This window comes from Myxocyprinus asiaticus, chromosome 23, assembly GCF_019703515.2.
Source record: "Myxocyprinus asiaticus isolate MX2 ecotype Aquarium Trade chromosome 23, UBuf_Myxa_2, whole genome shotgun sequence".
Classification (NCBI taxonomy): Eukaryota; Metazoa; Chordata; class Actinopteri; order Cypriniformes; family Catostomidae; genus Myxocyprinus; species Myxocyprinus asiaticus.
Genome location: NC_059366.1, coordinates 6,935,044 through 6,959,328, shown reverse-complemented (window position 1 = coordinate 6,959,328; position 24,285 = coordinate 6,935,044). Strand labels below are relative to the sequence as shown.

The following is a 24,285-nucleotide window of genomic DNA, read 5'->3' as shown; positions in this document are numbered from 1 at the left end:
TCGTGAGATAACCATATTGCCCCATCCCTAATAAATAGTAATTTCTGATGACCAATTCTAGCTCTCAAATAAATATTTCACATAATATGGTAACTTTTTACAACTGCCACAATCGGTTTTGGTATTTTGCTAGTCATTAAATATATATACAGTAGATCCCCACTCTAATTCAGAACATGACTGATTGGTTTAGTGGTAACTTTTGCCTCTAGGTTTTTAGAGGTTCCGGGTTCTAATTCACCCTAAATTAACTTTTTATTTTAATAAACCAGCGATTGCATCTGTACGTCAGTAGATGTGTGTCATAAGTCGGGAGAATTTTTGCTTTGCGATTCCATTGGAAAGGAAGACGAGCTGCAGAAAAGTGGAGCATGGTGAGTACAGTGCACGTCTGTGTGCACGAGAGAACATTGCTACCTGCTGTCCATCAACGCCACTGATAACAGCCGTGACGAGAACTCATTATAACATTCAAAATAACACATTCCAGCACCAGATCACCACCTAAAACACATACGGATGAAAAAGAAACTCCTCAAGAACTAGGGATGCTTCATTTGGATTAGACACGCACCTGACGAAAGCTATTTCAAAAAGTGGTGAGCACATACTTGTCCCACCCATCTCTATCCATAGCTCAGGCCTATGCATCTAAAAATCATTCAACTAAATCATTCAACTAACAACTAAGAATGTCCCCTTTACCTCTATCTTTCCATGTATCTATCCATGTTGTCTTTATTGTTGTGGTTGAGGAAATAAACCCCAAAAAACGCAACCAACAAATACCCCAAAAACTGCATGTGCTGCAGGAGCAAGTACGCAATTGGCCACTGCTGTGATCAATCACGCGATCAGTCGGCTGTAGTCATTTATGCGTTCTGTTCAGTTAGAGTTGAGGCAGTTTGACATAAATGAACCTGTGCTTAATGTCAACATCAACTATAATATACATTTATATTTTATACACTGGGATACCAAATGCTGGGGTGGCAGATGGGGTGGCAATGTTTTTTCTTAGGGTGGCAGTTGCCACCCCATGCCACCCAGGTAGATCCGCCCATGTTCTTTAGTCTTTTTGACGTTAGTGCTACTTAGAATTCTGGAGCTGTCCGGGCTTATGAGATGTTTCACATTCTCCATAGTGCTTCAAAGCAGAAAAGTGTTGATTTAATTCTATGATTCTCAGGTTTTGTGGTCAGCATTATGCCATTAACATGCTCTGCATGATCTAGTTAAGCCTGGTTCATGATGATGTGTCCGTGAACAAATGGGAAGTGCATTTAGCAATTAAAATATAAAGGCGCTTTTTGGAAAAAAAACTGAACGTCTCATACTAGATCAACGTTTATTCTCAAGTAAGAGCAGCCCTCATTTTAGCTTACCTGTGCAAAATATTAATTTATCATAAAATCAAAAAATCAAGATTCAGAGGTTCTGCTGCGCCCCCTGTCTGTCCAGGGCTCTTTGAATCGTCCTTACCCTGATACTATCACTGTACCCATTTTGTAAGGGTTTAGTGCCTTTTCTTCATGAACTCTTCCTGTAATGTATGCATCACGTGTATGATTGCTCAGGTCTGGTGTCCATTCCCACTGACCTGAGAGCAGTGGTGAAGCGGTGATTAAACTTGTTGCCTTGCCAGAAAGGACACATGGTTCACTCAGTAGGGGACGAGTAACCAGGAAAATCACAGAGCCATGCTGTGCATGTCAGGTGCTGGTGCGAGAGGCTGCTAAGCAGAGAGGGGTGGAGAGGGTCACCCGAGCCACAGAGATGACTCTATTATCTGCTCTGTAATGAGATGGCGTCTTGTGCTCCTTTCTCAAATAGTACAGAGAAGCTGAAGTGGCTCCTAGTGATTCCGGAAATATCAGGGGATTTCTGTTGACTCGCAGACACTCCTTCAGCAAACTTTGAGCTCTGTACTTACACTGCAGTGTATGAGATCTGGCTGAAAATGTTTAGTGATATTGTTTAAGCGTATTTGTTATGCAAGAGCTGCTAGGATTTGGAATGTATTTAGTAAACTCTGGTTCCCTATCTGTCACTCATTCGATGTTGTGTTGATGTAGTGACACTAGGGGTCACTCTTGGGAGCCCGAGTCACCTCTGGTTTTTGATAAAAGGCCAATGAAAATTGGCGAGTGGTATTTGCATGCCACTCCCCCGGACATACGGGTATAAAAGGAGCTGCTATGCAACCACTCATTCAGATTTTCTCTTCGGAGCCGAACGGTCATGCTCACTGAGCTGAATTCCCACGACTGTTCATTCACCTCTGCTGGATCTGATGGCGCATTTCAGCGGCTTCTCCCTCCTCTGCACTGGTGCACTGCAGAGAATGCCCCTGGGCGCTTCGGCAGAAATAAGAGTATATTTATCTAAAAGAGTATATTTCTCTAAAAAAGCGGCACACACGGAATGTCTTTTTAAAGATGCGTCTTTTTAAAGATGTCTTTCCGACTGTGTGTTATTCCTGGTTGCACTCATTATCTCTCTCCTTCTGATGGTCACGATCAGTGTCTTTTGTGTCTGGGCACTACTCACGCAGAGACAGCGTTCATGGATGGTCATGTGCTCATTGCGAGGACATGTCCATGGCAACAATGCAGTCGCAGCTCGCCTTCGTAAGAAGGCAAGCCACCTCAGAGGATCCCCGCCTCGGTCCTTTTACCCACGGGTATGAGGCCAGTGCGGCTAGCACTGGGGGCGATTTGAGGACCCCAATGGGTCCGCCTCCGCCGGGTATCCCCTGCCTGATCGGGCTTCCGGATGAGTCCGCCGGCTCGTCTCACGGCGAGTTCGACCTCTTATTCGGAGCCTGTGAAAGTGAAGAGCTCTCGAGCGCAGCATCGGAGAGCGGGCTCGTCCAGTCGGACGCGGAAGCCTCAGCTGGGCTCCTCCCTTCGGGGACGATTGCCCAGTCACAGGCTGACACGGAGATGATGACATGCTTTCCCAGGCAGGCGCGAGCGTCGGCTACAGTGGAACCCTCTGCTCTTCCCTGAACCCCCGCGGCTTGATGATTGGTTTCTGGGCTCGCGGCGCTGCTCAAAGCCACGCCTCGCCCCCGTTCCTTTCTTCCCGGAAGTGCATGAAGAGCTGACAAGGTCGTGGGAGGCACTTTTTACTGCCCGGTCCCGATCTTTTCAGGTTCCCCGCCCTCACAACCCTCGATGGTGGGGCGGCCAAGGGCTATTCGGCAATTCCCCGGTGGATAAAGGCACTCACGGTGCACCTATGCCCGCAGAGCGCCGCCACCTGGTGTGGGTGCCCAAAGCACCCGTCCAAAACCTGTAGGTTTACATCGTCTCTGACGGCCAAGGCCTATGGTGACGCTGGACAAGCCGCCCCTGCCCTGCAAGCTAAGGCTCTCCTGCAAGTCTACCAAGGCGCTAAAGGAACTGCACGAGTGTAGTTCCACCCCGGGATTGATGCAGGAACTGTGCTCGGTGACTGACCTTGCTCTCCGAGCGACGGAGGTCACGGCGCGTTCTCTCGGGTGGACAATGTCCACATTAGTGGTCCAGGAGCGCCACCTTTGGCTCAACCTGGTCGAGATGGGTGAGCCTGACAGGACACGGTTCCTTGCTGCCATCTCCCAGCCTGGCCTATTCGGCAACACCGTCAAGGACTTTGCCCAGCAGTTCTCGACGGTGGAGCAGTAGACGGAGGCTATCCGGCATATTCTGCCCCGGGTGCGGCTCAAGATCCCGCACCCCGTCTGCTCATCGCCAAGGGCGTCCCCCTGCGGTGACTGCACCGGCTCCACCGCAGCCCACCCCTTCAGCTCGGCCCCGGCATGGAGCCCACTGCAGAAAGCAGACGCCACCCGTCTCGCGGTCGCCAAGGACCCGTGAAAGGCTTCAAAGCGCCCTTGAGACGGGCAACCCAGGGACTACGAAACCCGCTGCTCTGGAGCTGGTAAGCAGACCTCTCCATCCCCCGGTCGAAGGCCAGGAGGAGAATCTTTTTGTTACCTTTGCATTTAATTGTGCTGCATGCCCAAGTGGCTGCAGTACTCAAGAGTTCAGCAAGAGCAGCTTCCTTGTTCCATGGGTCACGTATCCGGTGTGCATGGCCGTCATCACGACCACCGTCCACCACTCTATTTGGCAGGTTTGGCACTCCAGCGGAGGTCTCCCACCCGTGAGCGCCCAGCTGTGGCACAAATCCGCCCCGATGTGACAGTCTCAATGGGTCACGAGGACAGGCCTCTTCCTCCCCCATCCCAGGCTGTTCCGGGGGTGGTCACAAGGAGCCAGGTAAGTGCTTCGATGTCCCTAGACTCAGCACGGACACGACATGGTGTGGCACCTCGAGCTCCGCCCTGCCGCGAGGCCCCACCTGCCGGTACGTCTGACTACGTTGTCCCTTTGGTCCCCCTTGCACGGAACTTGGACGCGTCCAGACCGTCCGACTCGGCTACGCGATTCAGTTCGCCAGGCGTCCGCCCAGGTTCAGCGGTATCCACTTCACCATGGTGAAGTATGAAAAACGCTGCTACCTTGCACGTGGAGATCGCTACCCTCCTACGGAAGGGCACGATAGAACCTGTCCCTCCGGCTGAGATGAAGAAGAGGCTTTACAGCCCCTTCATCGTACCAAAAAAAGGCGGTGGCTTGCGGGCAGTCTTGGACCTGCGAGAACTGAACCGGGCTTTACACAGACACCCGTTCAAGATGCTGACACAAAAACACTTTCTGGCGAGCGTCCGGCATCAAGATTGATTTGTGGCGGTAGACCTGAAGGATGCGTACTTGCACGTCTTGATCCTTCCTCGACACCAACCCTTCCTGCGGTTTGCATTCGAGGGTCAGGCATATCAGTACAAGGTCCTCCCATTCGGCCTGTCCCTGTCACCTCACATCTTCATGAAGGTCGCAGAGGCAGCATAAGGGAGGTGGGCATTTGCATTCTCAACTATCTCGACGACTGGCTAATCTCAGCTCACTCTCGGGACATGTTGTGCGCACACAGGGACTTGGTGCTCTCACACCTCAGCTGACAAGGTCTTCGGGTCAACTGGGAAAAGAGCAAGCTCCTCCCGGTTCAAAGCATCTCTTTTCTCGGTTTGGAGTTGGACTCAGTCTCTTTGACAGCGCGCCTCACGAATGAGCATGCCAAGTCGGTGTAGGCCTGTTTGAAGGCATTCATATAGAAAACTGAAACTTTTTCAGAGGCTCCTGGGGCATATGGCATCCTCAGCGGTGGCCATCCCACTCGGATTGATGCATATGAGACCGCTTCAGCACTGGCTTCAGACTTGAGTCCCGAGATGGGCATGGTGCTGCGGGACACATCGCATGGTCATCATGCCGGTCTGTCACCGTCTTTTCAGCCCTTGGACCGACCTCTCGTTTCTACAGGCAGATGTTCCCCTAGAACTGGTCTCCAGGCGTGTCGTGGTCACAACGGATGCCTCCAAAACGGGCTGGGGCGCTGTTTGCAATGGGCCGCCGGCTTGTGGATAGGCCCGCGACTGCATTGACACATCAACTGCCTCGAGTTGTTGGCAATTCTGCTCGCCCTGCGGAGGTTTTGATCCAGGGCAAGCACGTGTTAGTTCAGACAGACAACACAGCAATGATAGCATATGTCAACCATCAAGGCGGTCTGTGCTCTTGTTGTATGTCACAACTTGCCCACCGTCTCCTCCTCTGGAGTCAGCAGCACTTCAAGTCGCTGCAAGCCACTCACATCCCGGGCAACCTCAACACTACAGCGGACGTGCTGTCACAACAGGTTACTCTCAGGGGAGAGTGGAGACTCCACCCTCAGGTGGTCCAGCTGATTTAGAGTCGATTTGGACAGGCACAGGTGCACCTGTTCGCCTCCCAAGAATCCTCCCCACTGCCCGCTCTGGTACGCCCTGACCAAGGCCCCCCTCTGCATAAACACGCTGGCACACAGCTGGCCCCCTGGCATGTGAAAATATTTCCCTCAGTGAGCCTACTTGCACAGACCCTGTGCAAGGTCAGGGAGGATGAAGAGCAGGTCGTCCTGGTAGAACCCTACTGGCCCAACCAGACGTGGTTCTCGGACCTCACGCTCCTCGCGACAGCCCCCCCCCCCGGCGAATGTCCCTGAGGAAGGACCTTCTTTCTCAGGGACGGGGCACCATCTGGCACCCGCGACCTGCAGTGGTAGACACAATCACTCAGGCTAGGGCCCCCTCTACGAGGTGTCTGTATGCCTTTAAGTGGCATCTGTTCGCTAAGTGGTGTTCTTCCAGACTGGAAGACCCCCGGAGATGCGCAGTCAGATCAGTGCTTTCCTTCCTGCAGGAGAGGTTGGAAAGGAGGCTGTCCCCTTCCACCTTGAAGATGTACAGTGCTGCCATAGCAGCACACCATGACGCAGTCGACGGTAAGTCCTTAGGGAAGCACGACCTGATCATCAGGTTCCTAAGAGGCACCAGGAGGCTGAATCCCTCCAGACCGTTCCTCGTTCCCTCATGGGACCTCCCTGTAGTTCTTCATGGTCTACAGAGAGCCCCCTTTGAGCCTTTACAGTCAGCCGAGCTTAAGGTACTCTCCTTGAAGACTGCCCTCCTGACTGCGCTCACTTCCATCAAGAGGGTAGGAGACCTGCAAGCGTTCTCTGTCAGCGAAATGTGCCTGGAGTTCGGTCTGGGCTACTCTCACGTGATCCTGATACCCCGACCGGGCTATGTGCCCAAGGTTCCCACGACCCCTTTTAGGGACCAGGTGGTGAACCTGCAAGCGCTGCCCCAGGAGGAGGCAGACCCAGCCCTGTCGTTGCTGTGTCCGGTGCGCGCTTTACGCATCTATTTTGATCGCACGCAGAGCTTTAGGATCTTGGAGCAGCTCTTTGTCTGCTTTGGTGCACAGCAGAAAGGAAGTGCTGTCTCCAAGCAGAGGATCGCCCACTGGCTCATTGACGCCATAACTATGGCATATCACGCCCAGGACATGCCGCCCCTGGTAGGGCTACGAGCCCATTCTACCAGAGGAGTAGCGGCCTCCTGGGCCCTGGCCAGGGATGCCTCTCTAACAGACATTTGCAGAGCAGCAGGCTGGGCAACACCCAAGACCTTTGCAAGGTTCTACAACCTCCGGGTGGAACCATTTTCGGCCCAGGTAGTGGCACGCAATACAAGCGGATAAGCCCGGGCTAGCCGGCCGGGTGTATCACTTGCACATAACGCCTTCCACCTCCTTTTGAGCTGAAGATGTGCACCATTAATTCACAAAAAAATGAAGTAGTGTTCACAAACTTTGTTCCCTGGTTGACTTCCTCCGAGCCCTGTGGCAGTCGAGTTTTCGGAGAGACTCATGTGGCCCAGTACACGTGCTAACTAAGAGTCCTGTTCTGGGGTAGGTGCTCAGCATGTGGCGGTTCCCTGTAAGGCTAACCGCATGCGATATATATCTTCTGCTAATTCGTTTCCCTGTTGGCAAACTGCGTCTTCCTTGGGCAGAGCCACTCTGCCCCAGTCTCCATGTTTGTAGTAACCCCCGTTGGGTAGGATCTACCTTGAAAACTTGAAAAGAAAATGTGATGTATTTTTCCACTTAAATACCCCCCCCCCCCCCCGCCCCCCTTTGGGCGAGTGTCTCGGATAATCCCCCTTCTTTTTTAGGGAGTGGAAAAAAAGAAGGGGAAAAGAGGCCACGACTGGGTTAGCCTGTCTCTATCTTTTGGGTAGTCGACTTGTCCCCAAAGGGCCGTTCGTCACTCATAACTATGTTGGGGGAGGTTACGTGTCGACCTGGTGAGCAGTCTATGAGGCACACAGTGGTCTGCCCACCACACACCGCCAGTTCACGTAACACAGTTCAGCCAGTTGTGGTGTTCTGTATAGGGACCCCTAGTGTCACTACATCGACACAACGTCAAGTGAGTGACAGATAGGGAACGTCATGGTTACTTGTGTTACCTCCGTTCCCTGATGGAGGGAACGAGACGTTGTGTCCCTCCTGCCACAATGCTGAACTACCTGCTGAAATGGCCGGACCTTGTCTCGGCTCCTCAGCATAAAACCTGAATGAGTGGTTGCATACCAGCTCCTTTTATACCCGTATGTCCGGGGGAGTGGCATGCAAATACCACTCGCCAATTTTCATTGGCCTTTTATCAAAGATCAAAGATAGCAAAGAATGCTCTTCTGAGATGCGGGTTGCTGCTGTTTTGGCGGCACGAGGGGGACCTACACAATATTAGGCAGGTGGTTTTAATGTATGTATATATACATATATTTTATATCTACAGTTTATTAATTAATATTTTATCATATTTATTTGTTATTTATATTAAAATTTATACTGTATATATATATATATATATATATATATATATATATATATATATATATATATATAGATATATAGATATATATATAGATATATAAAATGGGGGGGCAGATAGTAAATATAAAACCTGAATATATAAATACAAATCTGAATATATACTTGTAAATCATGAATATATAGTTATAAGTCTGAATATATAAATCCTGAATATATAGTTGTAAGTCTTGAATATATAAATATAAATCCTGAATATATAGTTGTAAATCTGAGTATATACTGTAGTTGTAAGTCTGAATATATAAATACAAATCTGAATATATAAATATAAATCCTGAATATATAGTTGTAAATCTGAATATATAGTTGTAAGTCTGAATATATAAATATAAATCTGAATATATATTTGTAAGTCCTGAATATATACTTGTAAATCATGAATATATAGTTGTAAGTCTGAATATATAAATATAAATCCTGAATATATAGCTGTAAATCTGAATATATAGTTGTAAGTCTGCATATATAAATCATACATTTCATTAAAAACTGTGGAGACTGTGAATCAGAATTAATGCAAATGATTAATACAGTCACTTGAAAAGAGAAAAACTTCATTTAATAGCGATTACACACCTAATAACATTAGCATAAGAGAACAGAGCTGTTTATAACGTCTCATAATGCACTCGTTTTGATGCTGTGAACTGTTTATTTACTATTGCTTTTACTATGACTTGAATCAATATATAAATGAATTAACTTTCAGTTATTAGCTTTATTTTTTCTTGGAGAAATTGTACAGTATTTGTTTTTGCAGATGTTATATATTCATTTGGGAATGAGGGCTGAAACAGTTTAATCCATAACATTCTCTTCTCCAGATTTATTAAAAGATTATTTTCAAAAAAGAAAGAAAAACACTGCGTGTATCCTCTCTGGGTAACTCGTGTCACTATTACACATGACCTGGCAACAACGTGTTTTACATTGTTCTTCTGATTATTTTGATAAAATCCCACTGAAAAGTACTCAAACACACATTACTCCCATAGGCTGTTATTGGAAAATAGTAAATGCATGTCAGAGTAAGAGCAGGGCAACAGTTGTTAAGACAGGACTGGTCAGAAGTGCTTTTAAGGCAGGGCTTAGTGAAGCGTCAGTTGGTCTGGATAACTGATTTGGATCATTATATACAAAACTGAATTATTTAGACATAGGATCTGCTTTTGATTACACTTTTTTATTTTATTTATAAAACATATCTCTATGATTATGGCTGATTATTAAATTATAACTATATATTCAGATTTATATTTATATATTTGGATAAACAACAATGTATTCAGATTTATATTTATATATTCAGACTTATATTTATATATTCAGACTTATAACTATATATTCAGATTTATATTTATATATTCAGACTTATAACTATATATTCAGATTTATATTTATATATTCAGACTTATAACTATATATTCAGATTTATATTTATATATTCAGATTTACAACTATATATTCAGGTTTTATAACTATATGTTCAGATTTATATTTATATATTCAGACAAAACTATATATTCAGGATTTACAAGAATATATTCAGATTTACAATTATATTCAGAATTTACAACAGTGTATTCAGATTTATATTTATATATTCAGATTTACAACTATATTCAGGATTTTTAACTATATATTCAGATTTATATTTATATATTCAGATGTATTCAGATTTACAACTATATATATATATAGAATAAAATCATAGAATATAGAATTGACTCAGAATGGTGCCAAAAACAAAAAACATCCTGTGAGCGGCAGTTCTTTGGACAGAAACGCCTTGTTGATGAGAGAGGTCAACAGAGAATCGCCAGACTGGTTCGAACTGACAAAGTCTACAGTAACTCAGATAACCACTCTGTACAACTGTGGTGAGAAGAATAGTATCTTAGAATGCTGTTCTGAGATGTGGGTTGGCGCTGTTTTGGCGGCACAAGGGGGAACTACACAATATTAGGCAGGTGGTTTTAATGTTGTGGCTGATCTGTACATATATATATATACAAGGTTGGGGAGTAACGGAATACATGTAATGGGATTACGTATTTAAAATACAAAATATAAGTAACTGTATTCCACTAGTTACAATTTAAAGCATTGGTAATTAGAATACAGTTACATTCAAAAAGTATTTTGATTACTGAAGAGATTACTTTGCATTTTATTGTCATTTGTTTCATTTAATATTTAGTCCTTTCAGATGGAAAACATTTATACATATAAATGATGCGATCAAAAGTGCATTTGAACAGCGGTGAAACACTTTCTTATGATGTGTTACATTCACACGAGCAGACAGAGAAGTAAGTTAGAAGTAAGTTTGGAGCAGAAGAAATAGAAATAAACTGTCAGCTTAACGCTAAGCTAAAATGCTATTTCTAGCCATTTTACATGCATGTTACCAGGCACGATCATATTTTTTTATCAAGAAAATTCACGTTGGATCATAATTTCTTTTTTTTCTAGTAAGACCTTTGACATTAGGGCAAAAATCGTATTCTTGATAATAATTTTTGTATTGTTTTCCTGTAAAAATATCTAAAAATCCTTAAAACAAGATCAATTTGATTTACCTTATTTTAGAAACAACACTGCATAAGATATTTAGGTTTTTCAGAGAATGTATTTTTAACGTGTATTTTGTCTTACTGTACTGGCAGAGTATTTATAGTCAAAACAAGTGAAAAAATCTACCAGTGCTGAAGAAGTAATCCAAAGTATTTAGAATATGTTACTGACCTTGAGTAATCTAACGGAATATGTTACAAATTACATTTTACAGCATGTATTCTGTAATCTGTAGTGGAATACATTTCAAAAGTAACCCTCCCAACCCTGTGTATATACAGTATCTTTTGAGAACATGTCACCCCAAAATAAACTAAAATAAAACAGAATGAAAAAAATGGCATACCAAAAAAAAAAAAAAAAAAAGATTTTAGGAAAATATCATTTTTGCACTATTTTCTTACAGACAAGCATAGTTTCCCCCAAAATTCTAAATTACTGTAATGTGTGAAACATATTTTAAACAACATGTATTGCAGCTATACTATGAAATCATTTATAATATTACATGTAAATATAAGTATTGCAATTGTAATAATGATGCATAATTACATATTAAGTACATTTATATTACTTGGTAATTGCACTGCAACATGAAAACTGAAGTGAAATATGACATTTGTTAGTATCCTTTGTTTACTCACCAAATTCTCCAGACACTGTAATGTAGTATGAGCAGGTCTGTCCTGTAGTGTAGTTGAGAGGGTAATTTGGGGATAATACCACCCCTTCTGATCCAGAGTACTGCCCACCACATGGTGCTGCAGAGAAAGACACATACATCAACATACATTATATATATATATATATATATATATATATATATATATATATATATATATATATATATATAAACGCACACATACAACAGTTAGTTCCGGTCCTCAAATCTGATTGGAGGAGAGACGTTCCATGAGTACTGATGTCTCAGAACATCAGCACTCGGACGCTTCACTGTTTGTCTCAGTCCGCTTGTGTTTGTGCCATTCTAAACTAAAGTGTAAGAGCAGTGCAGATGTGTAAAAAGCTAGATGTATACATTTATTTTTGTGACATAGCAGATTTTTACCAACAGGTGGTGGCAAAAGACCATTTTTGTGTGTAAATGAAAAGGAATACCCCCGCTTGGAGGGCGATTTTTCCACAGAGAAAATAGGATGCATTTGACCAAAATGACATTATCTTCAGAAAGCTGACTAACACACTACAGCATCTCTGCTTGAGAGCGGCAACAGACAGACACAGGTAATCACACACAGTCATTCTTTCTCTCTCTCTCAATCTCTCTCTCTCTCTCTCTCTCTCTCTCTCTCTACACACACACACACACACACACACACACACACACACACACACACAACACACACATACATCCTTGTTTCTCCAATAACTTCTCTGAAACAGCCCAAGCCGTGATACTAGTTCTAAAGTGACGTTTTTGAGAGGCTCGGATGCATCATTTGGTTTGAACCAACAACGGCAGATTCTGATCCGTCGTGTAAGAAAGTAGTTCCATGCACACATTTTTTTACCGTACTTTGTTTTTCCTCAGTTTTTAAAATGTACTTGTTCATTGAACTGTTGTATATAAGCAATATCACACTCGCAATCGTGCTATATGGCCCTAAATCAGCACTGTTGTGATTACCTCGTGCCTGCGGCCGAATCACAGCAGTGCAGATGTAGGGCCATATCGCACTCTTGCTCGTGTGGCATTGATCGTGTGATATATATATATATATATATATATATATATATATATATATATGAATTTCATATCCCAGGAGTCTATTGCTATTAAAACAAAAATATTTCAGCTTTTTTTTATGTTATATGCAGGTCACATTAAATGTGACAAACATTTTACAAGGCCATTTGTCATCAAATGTGTTTTATGTACATATCTGTTTTAGCCTTGTCCCACACCCACACTTTCAATATTAAACTATGAAAATACATTACAAAAATACTATAAATTGCAGATTACAATTTTGATCATCTAAACAAAGATAAAAATAAACATTTACAATTGTAATATTTATTGTGTGAAAATTATTTCTATATAAGTGTTGTGTGCTGAGTGTGTAGGAGCAGTAAACACTGCAACATTAGAAACAACATAGCAGATGAGCTGAATAATTGGCAAAGGAAATAAAAAAGCAATTTTGACAGACACTTTGGAACACACTGCTCTTTTAAAAAAAAAAAAAAAAAAAGAAAGAAAAAAATCATTACACATCAAACATAATTCACATCAAACGCACAGAAGTAGCTCTCACCAATAAACACACAAGAGTAATCACAATTCAGGCCCAGTGGGAATCGTGTGGACTCATATACGCTAATGACAACAGATCATTGCATCTTGCACAAAGCAGTTCCCTTAACTCTTAACATTTATTAGACCAGGAAAGTCAATAACAAGATATTGGAAAATGCACATACCTTTATACAAGCAGGGTTAATTTGCTTGGGCTTGACATTCATTGCACGAACTAGCTTTATTGTCGCACTGCTAAAATGGCCAGCAATTAACACATCATGAAAACCGCGTGGAATGGCTATTGGAATTGCCATTGCCTCTGACAGGCATTTCAGTAAAACTGATGGGTATTTCAGGTGTGGAGGAGGGAGTATTGAGGAGAAACAGACAGTGAAGACTATAAATCATCCATGTGCTGGTGCGTTGGCATGTGTTATCTCATAATCAGGATCGTAATGGGTAGAGGGTAAAAGCTTAGGCATTTGACTGTGCATGACAGGATCGACAACTGAAAATCTATGACGAAGGTCACCGAGAGGATTATTGACAGTGCCGAGTGTAAAAATATGAGGCTATGAAGGTCAATGAAGTGTATTTGCGGATATGTTTATTAATGTCAGTGATTATGTCGCACCTGGCCTATAGCTTACAACCTTGTAACGGATAGACCATATGTGATAACCAGTATTGAGGAACCTCTGAAAGAAAGGTGTAACATTACTGCATCTCTCCTTAAAAAGTAACTAATAATTAGGCCTAAATGGAAACTTTATTCGCATTTCTGTGCTGATTTTGGGGGAAAATCTTGTAAGGTATTTAAACATGGTCAAATGTGTTTAATGGACTTGAGAGAGCTACATTCATATTGGTAGTTGAAGGCATCGTGAAATTATCCAAAATGCAAAATACAGCATAGGCACAATGTTACACGCACTGAATAGACTTACATGACCAATGTTATCTCATGATAATTTGTATGTATTCTTACGTAAAGTTTTTTCAAGCAAATTATATTGATAAATAAACATCTACAATTCAAATGTCTCAAACAGATTAAAGATAATTTAGGAAGAGTCATTATAGTTCTAGCATAAATTCAGGGGCAAAGATTGATTTTGGCTAATATTTATGCACCTAACGCTGATGATCAGGGCTTTTTATAGATCTTGAAGGGATTTTGCTGGCACCCCTCATGATATAATATTGGGAGGAGACTTTAATCTTTTGATGGACTCAATCCTTGATCATAGTGAAGCAAAAGTGTGTAAACCCCCTAGAGCAACATTGACGCTTCACAGGATGTGTAAAAATCTTGGTCTTACAGATATTTGGAGACTTTTGAACCCATCTGGTAGGGACTATATATTTTTTTCATCAGTCCATAAGGTTTATTCTAGAATAGATTATTATTTTTTTTTTTATATATATATCTAAGTCCCTCATTTCATCTGTTGCTGATTGCTCAATTGGAAACATCTTAGTCTCAGATCACGCCCTGGTGAGTTTAGAGGTGTTGCTACATATAGAGAAAAATAAATCATATAGTTGGCACTTTAATGTATCACTTTTGCAAAATCCTGATTTCCAACAAATGTTAAAGGCTGAAATCAATGTTTATATGGAGACCAACTGGTCCTCAGTATCTTCTGTGGGCGTGGCTTGGGAGGCACTGAGGCAGTTCTTAGGGGTCGGATCATACAGTATGCCTCATTCATCAAAAAATCCAAAGCACGAGAGCTTGTGGAGTTGGAAAGGAATGTTAAAAGTGCCAAAGCAGAGCTGAATGTCATCTGACGGCCTCAGAGAATTGACCCGATTGAAATACATATATAATACAATTTTGTTGTGGAAGGTGGAGTTTTGGCTATTCAGGGCAAGACAGTCATATTTTGAGTCTGGGGACAAAGCAGGGAATCTTTTGGATAGATATATAAAGCAGAGACAGTCTTTTTCTACCATTCCCTCAGTGAAATCTGCTGGTGGTGAAATATTTACCTCGGCCATTGATATTAATAATGCTTTTAAAGAATTCTATCTTGATCTCTATAGTTCCACGTCTTCATCTACTGATGGAGATATTAGAAACTTTGTGGAACCATTAGAACTCCCTAAGCTGATGACAGAGCAAAAAAATTCTCTTGATTCTGAGATAACCTTGGAGGAGGTTGGCGAGGTAATTAAGGCCTTGCCTACAGACAAGGCTCCGGGGCCAGATGGCTTTGCAGCTGAATTTTTTTAGATCTTATGCTACAGAATTGGCTCCAATTTTGTTAGAAGTTTATACGGAATCACTAAAGAATGGAAAGCTTCCACCAACCATGACACAAGCCCGGATCAGTCTGATTCTCAAAAAGGACAAAGATCCAAGCGAGTGTAAGAGTTACCGTCCAATTTCCCTGATCCAGCTAGAAATTAAAATTTTGTCAAAAATTGTGGCTAACCGATTAAGTAAAGTTATGACATCTCTTATACATATAGATCAGGTGTATTTATTTGGGGTCACAGCTCTTCGGATAACATTAGGCGTTACATCAATATCATGTGGTCAGTGGCGAATGATCAGACCCGAAAAGGCGTTTGATATGGTAGAATGGGATTATCTTTATAAGATGTTGGAAATATACGGGTTCGGGAAGACTTTTATTGGATGGATTAAATTACTTTATAGACACCCTGTAGCGGCGGTACAAACAAATGGATTAATTTCTGATCATTTTACTCTGGGTAGGGGTACCCGGCAGGGAACAATTCCCCATTATTGTTCTGTCTTGCCCTGGAACCATTAGCAGCCATGATAAGAAAGGAGGATGATTTTCGAGGGGTGATGGCGGGAGGTATGGCACATAAGCTTTTGCTTTACACAGATGATATATTATTAGTCTCCGACCCTTCTAGATCTATGCCTTGCCTCCACAGAATTATTAATTCCTTTTCTAAGTTCTCAGGTTGCAGAGTCAGTTGGTCTAAATCCGAAGCTTTGGCTTTGACAGCGTACTGCCCAGTAAAGGCTTTCCAGCCTGGCGCCTTCGTGTGGCCCAAACAGGGCATTAAGTATTTGGGCATTTTATTCCCAGCAAATTTGTCTTGATTTAGTTAGAGTTAATTTTGACCCTTTAATAAAAATGTTTTCGAGTGATGTGAGTTGGTGGGCTTCAATACATTTATCGATGATTGGGAAGGTTAATGTTATTAAAATGAATTTTATTCCAAAATTCAACTACCTGCTACAATATCTCCCTGTAGATGTCCCCCTCTCTTATTTCAAGCATTTTGATAGCATAGTGAAGTCCTTCATTTGGAATGGTAAGCGTCCCAGATTACATTTCAATAAGTTACATAGGCCGGTTGACAAAGGTGGGTTAGGCCTACCCAAGATTTTGTTTTATTATTATGCATTCAGTAATGCATGTGGCTCATTGGTCACTTCCACCTGAGAGAGCCCCTCCCTGGTTTGGTATTGAACAGAAAGTCCTTGCCCCAATTTTACTATTGCAAAGCCTTTATATTAAACTAATCTGAGAAGTTAAGTTGCACCCCGTTATCTCGCATCTGCACGCGCTATGGTCAAAAGTGTCCAGAGTGTTTAATTCAGACATTTATTTAAATGTTGCCTCGAGCATATGGCTAAACCCAAAATTGCATATTGGTGAGTCCCCTTTCTGCTGGTCAGAGTGGATTGTGAGGGGTGTTAATATGCTCGGTGACCTATATGAGAGTGGTGTGTTGAGATCGTTTGAAAATTTGGTCCAACATTTCAGGATTCCCAGATCTCAGTTCTTCAGGTACTTACAGCTGCGCCACCTGCTCTGTACTATTTTTGGGAGTAGCATACAACCCCCTAAAAGGGCAGATACTCTAGAAGTGGTGATTACTGCTTTTGGAAAAGGTCATGAGGCATCAGTGTACTACTCCCTGTTAATTCAGAGTCTGGGGGATGGAGCTTCAACTTCTCTCAAGAGATTATGCTATCAAAAAACTGATCTTTTAAAAAAAATAAAATTTACAAGCTACAGCAGTGATGAAGAGTTTGCTGTTGACATGCTCAATGTTAAAGAAAACATTCGAGACACTTTCACAAACTATTTCAGTTCATCTGCTGGACGAGTTGACTGGCAGTATTATCATATATACAAAGTCTGAGGGGTGATTCGAAAAAAAAAAAAGAGTAAAAAAATAATATTAATAGTTAAAACATGTTCTTCTGTACATCTTATTGCCATGCACATCTACTTGTGTTATACATTTGCTCAAAACACTGCATGCTACTTATTAAATGTGATGACATTTAAACGTTCCAACAAGTCTATACAATGCAAGCAATAAAACACAGATATCACCCAACAAAACCTATCTTTAGTCTGACTCATTAATACTGTAGATACTTTAATATTACAACTGTTAACGACTATTAACAATAGCACGGCAATAACAATTTTGTGGAGACATCAAAAATTTTTTGGTATACAAAAGGCATTTTGATAAAAATACATATATACACTGCAGTGCACTACAAATCACAGTGATATTTTAATATCCGGTGAAGAAAAACACTTAAGATCCAAAAGTTGTTTATTAGAAAAGGTGATGCAAAAGGCAAAGATGCCACGATATATACAGTACGTATTATATACATACAGTATATTATATACATACAGTGTATATATACACACACACACACACACACACACTGGTGGCCAAAAGTTTGGAATAATGTACAGATTTTGCTCTTATGGAAAGAGCATTCAACTGATCATAATGTATAGTCAGCACATTAATAATGTGAAAAATGAAAAAAAAAAAACTACTTCAAAGAGTTCTCATCAAAAGATCCTCCACGTGCAGCAATGACAGCTTTGCAGATCCTTGGCATTCTAGCTGTCAATTTGTCTAGATACTCAGGTGACATTTCACCCCATGCTTCCTGTAGCACTGTTCATAGATGTGGCTGTCTTGTTGGGCACTTCTCACACACCTTACAGTCTAGCTGATCCCACAAAAGCTCAATGGGGTTAAGATCCATAACACTCTTTTCCAATTATCTGTTGTCCAATGTCTGTTTTTCTTTGCCCATTCAAACCTTTTCTTTTTGTTTTTCTGTTTCAAAAGTGGCTTTTTCCTTTGCAATTCTTCCCATAAGGCCTGCACCCCTGAGTCTTCTCTTTACTGGTGTACATGAAACTGGTGTTGAGCGGGTAGAATTCAATGAAGCTGTCAGCTGAGGACATGTGAGGCGTCTATTTCTCAAACTAGAGACTCTGATGTACTTATCCTCTTGCTTATTGTACATCTGGCCTTCCACATCTCTTTCTGTCCTTGTTAGACCCAGTTTTCCTTTGTCTTTGAAGACTGTAGTGTAGACCTTTGTATGAAATCTTCAGTTCTTTTGGCAATTTCAAGCATTGTATAACCTTCATTCCTCAAAACAATGATTGACTGATGAGTTTCTAGAGAAAGCTGTTTCTTTTTTGCCATTTTTGACCTAATAATGACCTTAAGACATGCCAGTCTATTGCATACTGTGGCAACTCAAAAACAAACACAAAGACAATGTTTAGATTAATTTAATGAACCAAATAGCTTTAAAGTGTGTTTGATATAATGGCAAGTGATTTTCTAGTACCAAAGTAGCAATTTAGCATGATTACTCAAGGATAAGGTATTGGAGTGATGGCTGCTGGAAATGGGGCCTGTCTAGATTTGATAAAAATGACTTTTTTCAAATAGTGATGGTGCTGTTTTTTACATCGGTAATGTCTTGACTATACTTTGTGATCAGCTGAATGCCACTTTGGTGAATTAATGTACAAATTTCCTTCCGAAACAGCTAAATCTGTACATTATTCCAAACATTTGGTCACCAGTGTATATATCAGAATCAGAATCAGAATGAGCTTTTTTGCCAAGTATGCTTACACATACAAGGAATTTGCCTTGGTGACATGAGCTTCCAGTGTACAACAATACAAAAACAATACAAAAACAGCAGCAAGACATAGATAATACTAAAAAATAAAAAATAAAAAATAATTATACATATACGTACAGACACACACATACATACCTACACACATACACATGGGTAGTGCAAATCTAATACAATCTGTTATGTACAGTGTAAATACAAATCTGTTATGTACAGTGCAAATGTTTTTTAGTTGTTGTTTTTTTTTCAGAGGAATGAAATGGCAGAAGAGGTTGGATGTGTTGGATAAATATAAGAAAGACTAAACTGTGTATTGCACATAGTTATTGCTCAATGGGGCAATTTAACTGTTCATGAGATGGATAGCCTGAGGGAAAAAACTCAGCACCTCATCAGAGCTCTGAAGAGTCGGCCAGAAGGCAACAGTTCAAAAAGGTAGTGGGCAGGGTGAGTAGGGGTCAGAGTGATTCTTCCAGCCTTTTTCCTCACTCTGGAAGTGTATAGTTCTTGAAGGGGGCGGGGGGTGGGGGGGTAGGGGGCAACCAATAATCCTCTCAGCAGTCCGAACTGTCATTTGTAGTCTTCTGATGTCTGATTTTGTAGCTGAACTAAACCAGACAGTTATTGAAGTGCAGAGGACAAACTCAATGACTGCTGAGTAGAACTGTATCAGCAGCACCTGTGGCAGGTTGAATTTCCTCAGCTGGCGAAGGAAGTACAACCTCTGCTGGGCCTTTTTGAGTCAATGTGGGTCTCCCACTTCAGGTCCTGTGAGATGTTAGTGCCCAGGAACCTAAATAACTCCACTGCTGCCACAGTGCTGTTTAGAATGGTGATGGGGGTCAGTGTTGGGGTGTTCCTCCTAAAGTCCACAATCATCTCCACTGTTTTGAGTGTGTTCAGCTCGAGGATGTTTTGACTGCACCAGACAGCCAGCTGTTTAACCTCCCTTCTGTATGCAGACTCATCGTCATCTCGGATGAGGCCGATGATATTAGTGTCATCTGCAAACTTCAGGAACTTGACAGAAGGGTCCTTGGCAATGCAGTCATTGGTGTAGAGGGAGAAGAGTAATGGGGAGAGCACACATCCCTGGGGGGCACCAGTGCTGATTGTACAGGTGCTGGAAGTGAGTTTCCCCTGTCTCACAATCTGCTGTCTGTCTGCCAGAAAGCTGGTAATCCACTGACAGATAGACATGGGAACAGAGAGTTGGTGTAATTTATTCTGGAGTATAGCTGGGATGATGGTGTTGAAAGCCGAACTGAAGTCCACAAAAAGGATCCTTGCATATGTCCCTGGTCTGTCCAGATGTTGCAGGATATGATGCAATCCCATGTTGACTGCATCATCCACAGACCTGTTTGCTCGATAAGCAAATTGAAGGGGATCTAGAAAGGGTCCAGTGATGTTCTTCAGGTGGGCCAACACCAGTCTCTCAAATGATTTCATGACCACAGATGTCAGGGCGACGGGTCTGTAGTCATTAAGTCCTGTGATTTTTGGTTTCTTTGGGATGGGGATGATAGTGGAACATTTGAAGCAGCATGGGACTTCACACTGCTCCAGTGATGTACTGAATATCTGTGTGAAGATGGGGGCCAGCTGGTTAGCACAGGATCTAAGACATGCAGGTGAAATGCCATCTGGGCCCTGTGCTTTCCTTATCCTTTGTTGTCGAAAGACGCGGCTCACATCATGTTCACAGATCTTAAGTGCAGGTTGAGTAGCAGGAGAGGGGAGGAGGGGTGTTGCAGGAGGTGTTGGTGTTTGTGTGAAGTGAACGTCAGAGTGGGTGTGGGGTGTGAGATTGGGCCTTTCAAATCTACAGTAGAACACATTCAGGTCGTCAGCCAGTTGCTGGTCCACCACAGGGTTGGGGGCAGGAGTCCTGTAATTCATAAGTTGTTTCATGCCACTCCACACTGATGCAGGGTCGTTAGCTGAAAACTTGTTTTTCAACTTCTCAGAGTATCCTCTTTTAGCCACTCTGATTCCCCTATTCAGTGTGTTCCTGGCCTGATATTACAAGTCTTTATCCCCAACTCTGTAAGCATCCTCTTTGGCCTGATGAAGCTGCCTGAGTTCCGCTGTAAACCATGGTTTGTCATTGTTAAATGTTAAATAAGTCCTAGTAGGAAAACACATATCCTCACAAAAACTGATATATGATGTAACAGTATCTGTGAGCTCATCCAGATTGGTGTCTGCAGCCTCAAAAACACTCCAATCAGTGCAGTCAAAGCATGCTTGTAGTTCCAGCTCTGCTTCGTTAGTCCATCTCATTACAGTCCTTAATACAGGCTTAGCAGATTTAATTTCTGTCTGTAGGTTGGAAGAAGATGAACCAGACAGTGATCAGATAGTCCCAAAGCTGCTCTAGGGACAGTGCGATATGCATCCTTTATTGTTGTGTAGCAATGATCCAGTATATATCTGTCTCTGGTTGGGCATGTAATGTGCTGTTTGTATTTGGGCAGTTCACGTGTGAGGTTTGCTTTGTTAAAATCCCCAAGAATAATAATAACTGAGTCCGGGTATTGTTTTTCTGTGTCTGTGATTTGATCAGTCAGTTGTTGCAATGCGGCATTCAAACACGCGTTTGGCGCGATATACACACACCAAAATAAACGAGGAAAACTCCTGTGGCGAGTAGAAAGGCTTACAGTTAATAAAGAGCGCTTCCAAATTAGGACAGCACATCTTCTTTAACATTGTTACATCTGTACACCAACTTTCACTGATGTAAAAGCATGTTCCACCTCCTCTCGTTTTCCCTGTTAACACCGCGATGCGATCCACTCTGAACAGCTGAAAGCCCGGCAGATGTAATGCGCTGTCCGGAATGGCTTCACTCAGCCAGGTTTCTGTGAAGCACAAGGCAGCAGAGTTTTAAAAGTCCTTGTTTGTGCGGGTGAGGAGATGTAGTTCTTCCGTTTTGTTAGGGAGAGAGCGGAGATTCGCTAGATGAATGCTCGGCAGCATGGTTTGAAAGCCCCGCCGACGGAGCTTGACCAGTGCGCCTGCTTGTCTCCCTCGCCTGCGTCTCATAGCGTGTTATAACAACACAGCCGCGCGTCCGACTAAAATGTCAAACAAAACGTCCAAATATTCAAAATCCGGGAAAAGATTGACTGGTGTATGCTGTCGAATGTTCAGCAGTTCGTCTCTGGTAAAACTGACTGAAAAAATATTACTAAACACAGGACAAACAAACAAAAATAACAAAACAACAGAAGTGCTCCACACCGAGGCGGCCATCCGCAGTGGCATCATGATGTAATGGTGTATACTGTAAATTAAGGCTGTTGATTTAATGCATTCATTTCTTTGCATCGCTTGAAAAATCTCACTGACTTTCATCCTAACGAATGTCCAAAGCGAAGCCTCACTTTGTTACCACACGGTTCGCCACGAATGTTTGCTCCAGATGTGAATGGCTCGTTAGAAATCCATTGTTTCGATTAAAAATTTTGATCGCGTTGAGAAATTGTGTCGAAAATTCACATTTGGTGTGCAAAGGCCTTTACACAAGCTCCGCCTTTGGCAGTCTTAGAGGAAAAAAGCTGCATTAGGAGCCATCCACAAAAAAAAAAAAAAAAAACAATTGCATCCGTCTGTGCCGTTTTTCAGGTTTTTCAATGGTTCCTTATGCAATCAAACTCTAGATGGAAGTCTTTGAGTGCATCTCATTGTCTTTTCAGTATCTCGTGCACAATTGCCATGTTTCTTAGATGCTGCATAAAATTAAAAAGAACTTCAACTGGTAAAAATGCATGTCGGGACACTTGAGTTCTGCTCTTTTCATTGCACTGTTTGGTCTGAACGAACCCTTATTCTACAAGGGGCTAGGTGCTCATGTATGTTATGAGATATACATATGAGATGATATGACCAGCCGGATACTGATAATTTTATATTGATAATCCTTTATAGTAATCCATATGTATGCTTTCACTGGCAGAATACTGTAAATTAATCATGGCTAATTGTAAATAGCAAATTTTTACAATGATATTGCACACCTGTTTTCTCCTCTTTGTTACACGGATTATTACATCGATCTCAAAGCACCGCTAATCAAGAACAACTATAACAACAAACAATTGCGTGAGGGATTCACATCGATCTCAAACCCTTGCCGCTCAGGAACAACCAACAACAACAAATAATTGTGGTAAGTCATTCCATCTGCTCATATTATTGCTTCCTGCATCATATGCCACATGTTTACTATAGCTTCTTCCATCAGCAGTGAGGGATTCACATGTGATATATGTAAGGAATTAGTCAGGCTGACGGAGAAGGTTGATGAGTTAGAGACCCGCATCCGAACGCTAGTGGAGGTCTGTGGCTGGTAGATACTGTTTCGGATGTGGGTAGAACAGTGAGCAACACACACATTTTGGTTCTGGCTCTAGAGCCCCCACAGCAGGGCGTCTGGGTGACGTCTCGGCGATATACTCGCTCAGCAAAGTGACACTACTTTCCCGTTCCTGTTAGGGTTTCCAATCAATTCTCCCCACTCAGTGATGCACCCACTGAGAATCATGTTGAAAGAGCCTTGGTCATAAGTGATTCTATTGTAAGGAACGTGGAAATAGAGACTCCAGCCACCATTGTTAAATGTATTTTGGGTACCAGAGCATCTGACATAAGATCAAATTTACAAGTGCTGTCTAATGCTAAACGTAGATTTTCTAAAATTGTTATTCATGTCAGAGTAACAGGGGTAAAAATGGACAAGGAGGTGGTGGGAACCGGCTGAACAGTCAAAGTTATATTTAATTTAAACAAAAAGACACAAACATAAACACACACGGCAGCTGCGTGTGGCTCTCTCTCTCCCGAACTGCTGCATCCGGCTCGACCTTATCCCTCTCCTCAGCTGATTAGCCCAGTTGGGGGCTGGCCATGTGCACTCATGGCCCGGCCCAGCCCTCCTCCTTGTTACAGTCAGCACTAACGATGTCCGGCTTCGCCAGTCGGAGATCACTAGAGATAATGTTAAAGAGGTGTGTGAACTTGCAAAAATTATGTCAGACAATGTAATATGCTCTGGCCCCCTCCCTGCTCATCATGGTGATGAGGTTTATAGTAGATTAGTGTCACTGAATGGCTGGATGTCTAAGTGGTGTCTGGAGAATAGCATAGGACACGTCTTAATGGTCGAGGATGAGGTGTTG

At 42.4% G+C, this 24,285-nt stretch overlaps 1 protein-coding gene across 1 annotated transcript in view; it reads right to left on the bottom strand.

The window, feature by feature from the left end:
* Positions 1–24,285, bottom strand: part of LOC127414313 (CUB and sushi domain-containing protein 1-like) — a 520,597-nt gene that overhangs the window by 143,778 nt on the left and 352,534 nt on the right. Inside the window, exon 31 of the mRNA XM_051652256.1 lies at positions 11,558–11,674. Coding sequence (XP_051508216.1) covers positions 11,558–11,674 — 117 coding nt within the window. The remainder of the gene's footprint in view (positions 1–11,557; positions 11,675–24,285) is intronic.